The 12,182-nt window shown below is 58.7% G+C and overlaps 1 protein-coding gene across 3 annotated transcripts in view; it reads left to right on the forward strand.

Moving 5' to 3' along the window:
• BICD2 (BICD cargo adaptor 2) overlaps window positions 1–12,182 on the forward strand; it is a 79,155-nt gene that overhangs the window by 42,300 nt on the left and 24,673 nt on the right. Inside the window, exons 5-8 of one of the 3 annotated variants that reach the window (XM_004452284.5) lie at window positions 861–1,904; window positions 2,635–2,786; window positions 5,338–5,548; window positions 7,530–9,671. In XM_004452284.5, the coding sequence (XP_004452341.1) occupies window positions 861–1,904; window positions 2,635–2,786; window positions 5,338–5,548; window positions 7,530–7,535 (1,413 nt within the window). In that variant the 3' untranslated portion in view covers window positions 7,536–9,671. Of the gene's footprint in view, window positions 1–860; window positions 1,905–2,634; window positions 2,787–5,337; window positions 9,672–12,182 lie in introns of those variants that run through there. The other 2 variants (XM_058301471.2, XM_004452283.5) reach the window with 2 other exon arrangements.

Below are 12,182 nucleotides of genomic sequence, written 5' to 3' on the forward strand. Positions count from 1 at the left end.
TGTTCCTTGTTACGGAGTGAAGCGTGGGTCCCCGAGGCACCCACATGTCCCTTTTTGCCTGTGTGCACTGTCCCCCACTTTGCGTTCTGTGGGACCAAGCGTGCCACAGACCTGCAGGAAGGGCCCCTGCGGCACTCTCCCACCCTCCCGAGGGTCTGGGACCCACTTGTGAAATGATACCTTCAATCCCCCAACAAGGCCTTTCACAGACGAGAAAACAGGCCTGGGGGGTGGGTTGTTTAGGGTCCTGGCCTCCTCTGGTTCATCCAGCAGGTGTGGCTCGAGCACCCCTAGGGCACTAGGCAGAGAGGATAGTGTGTCCCTGTCCTGGGGGGCTGAGATTATTCGGGGGCAGTGAGGGCCCTCCCTGCATGTGCTTGGCAGGCCTGGGACCTCAGCTTTTGGAGCTAGTGTCCCCCAGAGCATGGGGTGGGAAAGCGAAGTGCCAGCCCCGCAGCCACCGTGGAGTGACGCACCGTGGCCATGAACAGCCCCGCACAGGCTCTGGGCCCTGGCCCCCTCCCAGCCGAAAGCTTTAGGCAGGTTCCCGGGCGCCCCAGCCTTGGCTGGGCAGTGCTGGCAGCAGGCACTTGCCTGGCCCGTGGTGAGGCCCAGAGCATGCCGTGGCCACACAGCTGCCACGCGGACAGCTCAGGCCGGCAGCGCTTGAAGGGCCCGTGCATTACTGCATCTGTTCTCCCCACACCTGCCACAGGGCGCTGCCACTGTCCCCATTCACCGATGAGTAAACAGGGGCCCAGAGTGGCTGAGGACCCTGCTGGGGCTGCCAGCAGCACAGGCTACCGCTCGGGTCCCCTGGGAAGTGTTAACGTGCCTCCCCTGCCCCTGTGCCTGTGCAGATGGAGCGGGAGAAGGTGGGCCTGCTGGCCACGCTGCAGGACACGCAGAAGCAGCTGGAGCACACGCGGGGCGCCCTGTCGGAGCAGCACGACAAGGTGAGCCGCCTCACGGAAAACCTGAGTGCCCTGCGGCGCCTGCAGGCCGGCAAGGAGCGGCAGACGGCCCTGGACAGCGAGAAGGAGCGGGACAGCCACGAGGACGGCGACTACTACGAGGTGGACATCAACGGGCCCGAGATCCTGGCCTGCAAGTACCACGTGGCCGTGGCCGAGGCGGGCGAGCTGCGGGAGCAGCTGAAGGCCCTGCGCAGCACGCACGAGGCCTGCACGGCCCAGCACGCTGAGGAAAAGGGCCGCTACGAGGCCGAGGGCCAGGCCCTGACCGAGAAGCTCTCCCTGCTGGAGAAGGCCAGCCGCCAGGACCGGGAGCTGCTGGCCCGGCTGGAGAAGGAGCTGAAGAAGGTGAGCGACGTCGCCGGCGAGACGCAGGGCAGCCTGAGCGTGGCGCAGGATGAGCTGGTGACCTTCAGCGAGGAGCTGGCCAGCCTCTACCACCACGTGTGCATGTGCAACAACGAGACGCCCACCCGCGTCATGCTGGACTTCTACCGCGAGGGCCAGGGCGGGCCGGGCCGGGCCAGCCCCGGGGGCCGCGCCAGCCCCGAGGGCCGCGGCCGCCGCTCGCCCGTCCTCCTGCCCAAGGGGCTGCTGGCCACCGATCTGGGCAAGGCGGAGGGCGGGAGCGGGGACAGCAGCCCCTTGCCCAGCCCCTCGCTCCCCTCGCCCCTCAGCGACCCGCGCCGAGAGCCCATGAACATCTACAACCTGATCGCCATCATCCGCGACCAGATCAAGCACCTGCAGGCGGCCGTGGACCGCACGACGGAGCTGTCGCGGCAGCGCATCGCCTCGCAGGAGCTGGGCCCCGCCGCCGACAAGGACAAGGAGGCGCTGATGGAGGAGATCCTGAAGCTCAAGTCGCTGCTGAGCACCAAGCGCGAGCAGATCACCACGCTGCGCACCGTGCTCAAGGCCAACAAGCAGGTGCGCGGCCAGGGGAGGCTGGGGGCCGGGCTCAGCGTCCACCTCGAGAACTCGCCCCCCCACGGACATCTTCCCCAGCCCGGGTCGCACGGCCCACGTGGGCCTGCGCCTGCAGACGGGGCTCGGTACACGCTTCCCCTTTGCTGCGGCTGGAATGCCCCAGCCGCCTCGGACTCCCCAGTGCGGGGGCTTCTGCTGCCTCAGGGCCCCAGGGAGGAGCTCAGGTCAGGGGGTCGGAGAGGGGCCCGGGGGCCGGCCCTGGCAGGCCCCCCGCTTCAACCAGAGCCGTTCGGCAAACAGGAAACCAGGGCTCTTCGCGGTAGTTCTCCGTTGGGGTTCCGTGAGCGGCGGTCCTTGCTGTGTAAGCAAAGGCTGTCGCCTTACTGCCAGGCAGAGTGGAGCTCGGGGTTTAGGAGGGGTCCCCAGGTAGAATTTGGGGGCCCCGTGGTCTTTCTTGGCTCATCGAGAGTCAGCTTGTTAGAGCTGCTGTGGAAATGGGCTTCCTTTTGCAGCTTGTGCTGTAGGAGTTTGGTCAGTAGGATTGTGCTGGAGAAAAGGCATCCCCCAAGGTGCTTTCTGGGGGGCCTGAGACTGCCCCTTGTGCGCGGCGGAGCCCCAAGTGCCTCTGGGCTGGCTCCAGCCCTGCAGGCCCTGGGCAGGCAGGGGCGGGGTCCTGGGCCCTCCCAGCCGCTGCCCCCCTAACTCGCCCGTCCACGGTGTGTCCCCCTAGACAGCCGAGGTGGCCTTGGCTAACCTGAAGAGCAAGTACGAGAACGAGAAGGCGATGGTGACTGAAACCATGATGAAGCTGCGCAACGAGCTCAAGGCACTCAAGGAGGACGCTGCCACCTTCTCCTCGCTGCGCGCCATGTTCGCCACCAGGTAACAGCATCCCCGTGAGCCCCGGGCAGCAGGCGCCCTGCCTCTGCCAGGCCAAGCGCCCCACCAGCCGGGCTGCTGCCCAGAAGGGGAGTTTGCCCTGAGGAGGGGACCTGCACCCACAGGGCGCCAGCAGGGCACCCTGTCCCAGCGCCTCGACCCTGCTAGCACTTTCTCTCCAGTGAGAGGGCAAAGCTGGTGATGCCACCTGGGGTGGGGGGGGCAGGCGAGGCGAGGCCTGGGGGGTGGGGAGCGCCCACTGGGAACGCGTTCCTGCTGCCAAGGCTAGCCCGGAGGGCCGCGTCCCTCGCTGTCAGGGAAAGATTACAGATGGGGTGGGGCTCGAGGAGCCTGAGCGGTTTTCCTTCCGCTCTGGGGGGGGAGTGGGGTCACAGCAGAGGAGCAGGCTGTCCCAGTGCTGCCGTTGCCCTGCCTGCGCTTCCGCCACCAAGCCCTGTGGGAGGCTGAGGGCGGGTCGCATCGCAGCAGGAGTCCTGCCACGCCTGACCACGGGCTGGATGGGGGCACCCACGGGTCCCTTGCTGACGGCGAGCGAGGGAGAGGCCGTGTCCCCGCCTCCATGAGGACTCACCTGAACGGAGGGCGCCAGGGCTGCTGCTTCCACCCCGCTCGCTCACGTGGGGTGGGGAAAGGGGAGGGAGCCGCTGGCTCTCCGTGTTCCCTGCGAATCCAATCGCCAGCACCTCCTTGGCCACCGCACACTAATGGAAATGGCTCACCGGGCTCTTGGGTCGGGTCTGGGCAGGGCCCAGTGGAGAATGCGGGCCTGTGCAGTCAGGCTTCTAGCTCTGGGGCCTGTTTCTCTGGGATGCCTCCCTGGGGAAGTGTGGGCCAGGAGGCTGGAGAAAGGGGGGCTTCCTAGGTGTCCCCAGGTGTTGGGGGCTGCTGCAGAATCCCTCCATGGCAAGGGCTAATTCAGAGCATCTCTGCCAGGTACCCACTTTGCACCATCCAAAGACCGATGGTGCCCCCTGCTGGCCGGCAGCGGCCGGGCACCGTGCGGGCGCCCTCCCTGGCGCACAGACCGCCAGGCCTTCCGTGTCCGGCCTGTAGCCCAGGCAGCAGAGGCTCCCATCATGCAGGGCCCGAGCCTGAGCTCAGGTCTGCTTTTCCTCACGCCCAGGCCTCAGTACGCCCAGTGGCTGAATTCCTGTAGGGGTTTATCCTAAACTGGGTGTGTGAGCTGAAAGAGCAGGAGAGGACTAGCAAAGAACGTCCAAGGGTTCTCTGGAAGCTTCCTCCTCTTCCTGGGGCTCAGGCAAGGTTTTGGGAAAAGATTTCACCACTTTCCAGCCTCTGACATCCGAACCTTGGGTTTTTAGAACCCGCTTTATTTAAAGGCACATCGTCCCTGAGTTTTCCCTTGGGGCAAGGCCAGAAACCTTTGCCCTCCTAACATCAGCCTGTGGCTCTGGGCGCAGGGCTGGGCACCCCCTGAGCACTCGGGCAGCCCCCTCACGGGGCAAGGGCGCCGTGGGCCTGTGGCCAGTACGCCCCGGCCCCGCCTGCTCTGTGGCACGGTGGTCTCGGGGAGGCCGCTGCCCTGGCTGCGCTGGGTGCTCAGGCAGCTGGAGTGGGTGAGAGAGGGCGCTTTCCTCTCCCTCCAGGCCGGTAAGTCCCAGATCCAGCAAAGATGCAGGGGCCGCTCCCCTGGGAGCGGCTGCAGGCGCCATCCACATACGCTGTTCCCTGGCTGCAGCTGTTCTGCCCACAGCCCTGCTAAGCACCGGCTGTGTGCGCTGCTCTCCCAGGCCGGGGTGCTCCTGCCCTCTGGGGGTTTGCACCCCACACTGAGAGCCAGGCAGCATCGCGGTGCAGTCACAGTCTTGACTGGGCCAGCCCTTCAGCCGGCTGAGCCTGGGTCGCCTCAAGGCTTGAGGGACGCCGCTGGGTCCCCTTGTGCCAACCTGCTGCAGAGGGTCCCTCCCAGAGAAGGCCAAGTCCTCGGGGCAGATGGGCACTTCATAGAAGACCACTTCCAACTGAATTGGCAGATCGGGGCTGAGTCAGTGCAAACCTGCCTCATCAAACCAGCGCGCTGGGGCTGCGCCACCTGAGGCGCCAGGCGTGGGCTCTCACCTGCGGTCAGGGGCCTTTGCCCAGCACCTTTGCTAAGAACAAACCCCCCCACCCCAGGAGCCACTGAGAGCTGGCTCTGGCATCGCTGAGTCTGTCAGGGATTCAGTGGGGCTTGGCAGGCCTTCCCAGAGGTCCACTTCACCACTGGCCCCACTCTCCCTGCCGCCCAGGACGGGGCTGCGGCTCCAAACCCAGCCCTGCCTCTGCTTCCGGCCCTCGGTTCTCTCGAGTGTTTGCGATGTCCCTCGCCCTCATCTCCCCACTTCCAGGAGCTGCTGGGTTCAGGGCCTGCTCTGAGTCTCTTCCCCAGTACCCTCTTAGCCCTGCCCCTCCCACCTGGGACCTGCCTTCTTTCCCACCCCTGTCCTCCTGCCTGCCTTGAACTTGCCTCCCCCACCTGGGTCCAGCCCTGGACCTGCGCACCCCTCCAACCACGCCCTGTGCCACCCTGCAGGTGCGACGAGTACATCACGCAGCTGGACGAGATGCAGCGGCAGCTCGCGGCTGCCGAGGATGAGAAGAAGACGCTCAACTCACTGCTGCGCATGGCCATCCAGCAGAAGCTGGCTCTGACCCAGCGGCTGGAGCTGCTCGAGCTGGACCACGAGCAGGCGCGGCGAGGCCGCACCAAGGCCACCCCCAAGGCCAAGCCCGGCCCCCCCAGCGTAAGTCACACCTGTGCCTGCGCCAGCGACAGGGCCGACGGCCCCGGGCTCACCAGCCAGGTCTTCTGCAGCGAGAAGTATAACATTTCCTGCGACTAGGCCGCGGGGCGCCACGTGCCGCAGCTAACACGCCGCCTGTCCACTCCCCTCCACTAACCCAGCCCACAGGGGCCTGGCTGTGGGGCGCGCGCTGGGAGGCTCGCCCTAACCGTGACTAATGCACAAAGGGAACGCTTCTAACTGAGGCTGCACGGGACCTGGGCGGGCTGCTGGCTGCTTCTCACGGCCTCCGCAGCGCGGGGCGTCCGCACGCTCAGCTCCTCCATTGGGGTCAGGTGGTGGCGATCGCACATCCTCACGTGAGCAAAGCATGGTTTCCTGGGGCCGCGGGCAGCCGCAGCTCCGTCCGAGTTGGCAGCAGGCACGTCCCTGGCGTGTGTGAGGTCGGGTTGCCCCCTCTGGCCCGTCCTGCTTCGGGAGGTGAGCTGCTGAGGATGCTCCCCATTGGTGTGCTCTACGGACACGGTTCCTTTGTAGTTTGTGTAGTGTATCATCGCAAGTTACGCTCGGGACAAAAATGCACAATTACTCCCCCAAACGCAGTGAAAGCAGCCCTGCCTACCCACATCTCCCCGACCCAGGCCCGCACACACCCCCTGGGGACTGAGCCCCTTCACACAGCAGGGGCCATGGGCGACCATGACCCGGGAAACCAGCGCTCGGCAGCCTCAGTTTCTCATTTCTGAGATGTATGTGCTTGCCCAGTGCCTGCAATGTGGAGAGTTGGAAGGCACGGGCCTGGGGTTTCCTCTTTTAATGAACAAAGCTTTCCAAGTGCCTAGCCAGAGCCTCTGTACTCCGTGGGCAGCCCCATCCCTTTGTACCTGAGGTCCCCCAGGCTCTCTTGGCAGGTGCCCTCGTGGGGCCAGCGTCCCTGGGACTGGTCACATAACTGCTAGCAGTCCCCGTCGTAGCGGCCAGAGTCTTTCCAGGGACATTGACCCCTCAGAAGCAGGGCTTTGCAAATCCACACCTGGAACCCAAGACGGGCGGGAGCTCAGGTGAACTGGAAACACTTAGTCGTGCTTAGCAGCAGCCCAGTGGGGATTGGCAGCTCAGCCCGTGGCCGGTCCCAGGATTCCCAGGTAGGGAGAGTGTGGTTTTCTTTATTTAGTGCAATTTGGGGGGTGGGGAATGTGGGAGGGGGAGAACAAGTGATTACATAGAAGGAGAGCAGGCAGCCCTAGGGGCCTGTGAGTCTTCCGTTATCAGAGGCTTTCTCTACACTAGAGCTTTGGCAGCGGGCACCATCTGAGTTTACATTCTCTGAAGCAGAACTTCTCCCAGTATTCCTCTTCTGTGTCTGGCGGTGGGGCATGAGGCTGCTGTTCTTTTTGTTTTTAAAGGGCTTTTGGCTGTTGCTGCCGCCACCACTAACCCAGAGGGCAGAGGGACGGCCTTTCTGTGGAAAGGAAATTACCATGACCACTCGCTTCTCTGTTGGTTCTTGAGCGTGTCCGGTCCCCACCCATCTTCAAATGCTCCAGGCATTGCCGACAGATTGCACCTGAGGTGTCAACTCGCTGGGGGCTGGGACCTCTCCGTGGGTCCCCCCACGTGGCCTGCTGGGGGGGCATCTGGGCTTGAGTGCCCCCCACCCCCTTGAAAAAGGACTGTGCCGTCCCCTGCCTGCACAAGCAGGACTTTCTGGCAGGGTGACCTCCTGCCTCGCCCTGCCTCGCATGCCATCTCCCGCACGCCGCCCTGCGCCCTCCTCGCGCCCAGCCGCCGGGCACACAGCTTCTCTCAGTACTTGTAAAGGGTCTTGGCCTCGGTGGGGACCCCGCTAACCACACGCAGCTGTTCGCTGCCGACTAACCTGCGCCGCACTCGGAGCGCGGCCTGACGTTCAGTTGTCAGAGGGACAGGGCGCGGCGAGCCACCGCCTTTCTAATGCTGTCTTGTTCTCTCCTGTTTGCAGCTGTAGAGTAGTTGCTGAGGACTCGGCCCCTGGCAGCTTCTTTCCTCGCCTCTCGTGGTGCGGTGAACGGAGTGCTGACCGCCCACCCGAGGAAGGAAAGGCGGCCTAAAAGTCCACTTAAAAACGTTGTCTGGATATGCCACTGCAGTTTTTTTCAAAACAGCATTCCCCGAGTTTTTAGTGGGAGGAATGAAAAGCTTTAATGTTGAAAACGCTGCGAGCCGCTGCTTGAAAAGACCTTTTTACAAGTGCTGAAGAATCTGCTTCAAACAGTGATCAACATGCTCGTTTATGAACCTACTAGAAATGCTCACCATTGGGGGATCCTTCTTCTTACAGAGATTCCTTTTTTATCCGATAAACCTGTGCACTTTTGATATTTTGATATTATATTTGCTTCTTTAATTCCTCACGTTAGAGACGGTTCTCAGATGCTGTGGTTTGTGGTCATGGTTGCATAGCCTCCGTCTTAGCTCTCAACTTGTTGATTTGACATCAGCACGTTGCAAAGATGTGTCCTCTTTGTCATGTCTAGCTCTAGACTGTGTAGAACGAGGGCTTCGACCCCGCAAGGAGCTCGGCCACATGTGTCCACGCTGTGGCCCGGCAGCCTTTTAGATGATGTGGCGTTACGGTTCGTGTTTGAAATTATGGATTTTAAATGCCATGTTCATTAAGAAATCCAGGGTATTCAGATTCTGGGGTTTTTCATATTGTATTATTATTATTCTTAGGAATAGTTCAATGTAACAAGAAGAAAACTTGACCTTTGCTCTGGTTAAAACAGTAATAGGCACTTGGAAAAAAAACTGATAAATTATTGAATGAATAGTATTACGTACAAATTCCAGAATTTTCTGGGTTTTAGGACATTGTGAGGCATGACTGATTAACAGAATTTTATACAACTGTACCAGTGAAATTCCAAATTGGAATTGTTTTGTTACTCTGGTTGTTGTGCCAAATTGTGGTACACTTAGAAAATTCTCCAGCCGTCGATTTTTAGGGTGTTTGATTTCAACGCCTTTTTGTTAGTAACCATTGCCAGTAGTGCCTTCATTGTTTAAGGGACGTGTCCCAGAGTAGTTTTTTCTCGAAAATGGACAGTGACGAGCTAGTGTGGAATCTTCAAGGCCCGTGTGGAGCAATAAGTGTGAAGTGAGTGCACGCTTTCACACCTTTACCTGGGGAGCTTCATTGAGAAAGAGAACAGAGATTGTACAAAATTCTGTTAGTCAGTGATCCTTTACTGTGCAGATCCTTGCAAATTCAGGGGCTTAGAAAACAAAAGCAAACACAAAACATTGAGTGTGCTTTGGGAACCAAATGGACTTCTATGGGACAAACTAAGCAAGCTCTATTAAAACGCGTTTGTGAGGAACCGAGACTGTGTCAGGAATGCTCTCTTTGTGCAGAGGTGGGCAAGGGGGAACCCTAGGATTCTTTGCAAATGTGAAAACAGGACATTAATATCCACTCTTGCTTGGTGTAAACTAATCACTGTTAATTTCAGGAAACAGAAGTCATTAGAGCTCCTTAGCAAACCAGATCTGCCTGCTTTTTCTGTTTTGCTGAGGTTCCTGTGAATGGCAAATTGGTACTTGGGGAGGAAGAAAAAAAAAACTGCCCTCCCACCTCCAAAAAAACCCTACAAATTATAATAATATAAATGACAAGAATAAGAGAATTCTGTTTCCTGGAATAAGCATTTCTTACTTCTAGTCGTAGGGACTCCTATTTTTACCTTCTGTTACAGTATTGATCCATAAGAAATGTTGTTACATTTGAGATAACTTCATCTGTATGGGGTATTTATTTGCAATGTTGTCTGAGTACTGTATTTTTTCTGTGCATTACCCTAGAATGTTGGTCTTTATTTTAAGGTCATATGCATGTTTTCCTGCCAAGGAACCTTTACACAGACCCAAACAAACAAACAAAAATTAATAGTAAGCAAATGCCTTCAGTTTCAGAGAAAATGAGGCAGAGCGTGAAAAAGGAATAGGAAGGAAAAATTAATTGAGACTCTTGGGACACAAATATGCCTTCACTGCCACGTAGGCAGCACGCATAGGAACAGTGGGCCTGTGTAAAGAGTCACGTGGCAGGACCAATAAATAAAGAGAATAATGAAAGACAAAACACATGTCTTCTTCTCTGTGGCTGCTAGGAGCCCTGCGCCAATAGCTGTGGTTCTAGCAGTGAGGAATCGGAGTGCCTCAAAATTAACACGAAATATGCAACAGCAAAGCACACTCCTGGGGAGTCTTGGTGACGGGAGCTGGAAGCACTGCACCCGGGGGCCCATCGCGGGGCTGTGGGGAGGGGAGGCGTGGGTGCATCCCCGGGGTCCTGCCCTGCACCAGATGCCCTTTGCGGGGCGTTGGGACGCGGGGTGCACGTTCAGGGGCCTTCCATGGTGGCAGGCACCGCAGGTATTGTAAAAACCCAGCAGCGTGATTGTAAGAAGACATTGCCACTTACATAAAATAGAAGCACAAGTATCCTGTACTACCCTGACCTCAAAGAAAAGAGATTCGGGTAATGTGGAATCTCCTGCTGTCCAAACTCTTGCTCTACAAACCCAGGAATGAATGGTTTTGGGCAGCAAGAGTTACCTGTTGGAACGCACAAAACCGTATTTATTTGCAGGAATACACTCAAATGATGGCCGCTGGGAGTGAGAAAAGGAACATCCCTGGGCTAATTCAGAGCCTCTCCCTCTGCTGACTCCCCATCCACCCCCACCCCCTTAGTAGCCACTGCCGCGGCCGGTGTCAAGTTGGGGACTTTTCTGTGTTTGAATAAAAGGGGCTTGTTTGGAAGTCACTGGAAGACATCTCCCCTGCCTGCTGGACCACATTGTCCCAGTAGGCCTCTGCAAGTGACTGGAAATAGTCAGGTGGCACCCACTGATCTGATGGCACCCCAGATGGAGGAAGGAGCCTGTGGCTGCCTCTGCTCACCAGCGGACTGCAGCAGCCCTGCCTGGGCCGCCGTCGGCATTAGGGCCTTCCTCGTGGAGGCACCAGGGGCTGCCGGGCAGACCTCCCTCACACAAGGGTGGGTACTCCATCGTGGCCCCCCAGCTCCACCCTGTTTGTGAGTTTGATTTGCACAAAGGACCCAGGTGCAGAGTGCCCGGGGCCCTGGCTCACCTTGGTCTTGGAGGCAGAGCTGGAATGGCAGCATTTCACATGGGTGGACCTGCATCTGTCGGAGGGAATGCCATGAGAGGCCTCCTGCCTCTTTCCACCCCCTCCATCTCCCACAGCGGTTTTCACCTTGGGGGCCCTCCACCACCCCAGGCAGGTGACCAGGGCGGAGCCACCAGCCTCAAGAGTCTGTAGCCATGCATGACGCCTTAATTGGCAACAGGAGGCAGCAGGCTGGAAGGACACACGGACTCACAGACCCACGAGGCCCTGGGTCCCGGCAGGAGCCACCTGTAGCCTCCAGCCTGTGGCTTGCGCCCGAGAGGAGGCGCAGGACCCTGGAGCTCTCCCACCCCAGGCTCGTTTTGGTTTAGACTCACTGCACACAGGTCTCGGCAGCCCACGGCCAGCTGCCTGGGATAAAACGGCTAGGGAGGACTGAGCGGGACCCAACGCTCAGCTGCCTGTCCCGGTTCCTGGCCACGTGTCAGTCCCTCATCGTTCGTGATGCGCCTGAGTTAGACGGTTACACATACCGGCGGGATGAAGGGATGACTCGAGAACCCCCTGAGTTAACAGGAGACCACAAGGCAGCCGTGGTCCAGGAGTCGGCAGAATGACAGTGTTTCTCTTCAAGTTGTTATTTTGAAATACTTTCAAACTTACAGGACAGTTTCCAAAATAATAGAAACCCATACAGAGAATTCCAACACACTCCATCCCCCAACGCACCAGTTGGAACATTTTATCAATCTATCTATTCATCTAAGAGACTGGATCAATCCATTTTTTTTTTAAGATTTTATTTATTTTTTTCCCCTTTCCCCCTCCCCTCCAGTTGTCTGTTCTCTGTGTCTGTGTCCATTTGCTGCGTGTTCTTTGTCCACTTCTGTTGTTGTCAGCGGCACAGGAATCTGTGTTTCTTTTTGTTGCGTCATCTTGTGTCATCTCTCTGTGTGTGCAGCACCATTCCTGGGCAGGCTGCACTTTCTTTCGCTCTGGGTGGCTCTCCTTATGGGGTGCACTCCTTGCGTGTGGGGCTCCCCTACGTGGGGGACACCCCTGCATGGCAGGGCACTCCTTGCGCGCATCAGCACTGCACATGGGCCAGCTCCACACGGGTCAAGGAGGCCCGGGGTTTGAACCGCGGACCTCCCATGTGGTAGACAAACGCCCTAACCACTGGGCCAAGTCCGCTTCCCTCAATCCATTTTCTGAACACTTGAATGTAGGTTGTATTAGCCAAAGGGGTGCTGGTGCAAAATACCAGAAATGGGTTGCTTTTTAAAAAGGGAATTTATTTGGGGTAGGAGCTTCCAGATACCAGGCCATAAAGCATAAGTTACTTCCCTCACCAAAGTCTATTTCCACGTGTTGGAGCAAGATGGCTGCCGACGTCTGCCAGGGTTCAGGCTTCCTGGGTTCCTCTGGACTCAGCTCCTCTCTTTCCTCCACAAGGTCAGCTGTAGACTATCAGGTGAAAGGCTCTGTCTCTCTC

Source organism: Dasypus novemcinctus, chromosome 8 (genome assembly GCF_030445035.2).
Source record: "Dasypus novemcinctus isolate mDasNov1 chromosome 8, mDasNov1.1.hap2, whole genome shotgun sequence".
Taxonomy (NCBI): Eukaryota; Metazoa; Chordata; class Mammalia; order Cingulata; family Dasypodidae; genus Dasypus; species Dasypus novemcinctus.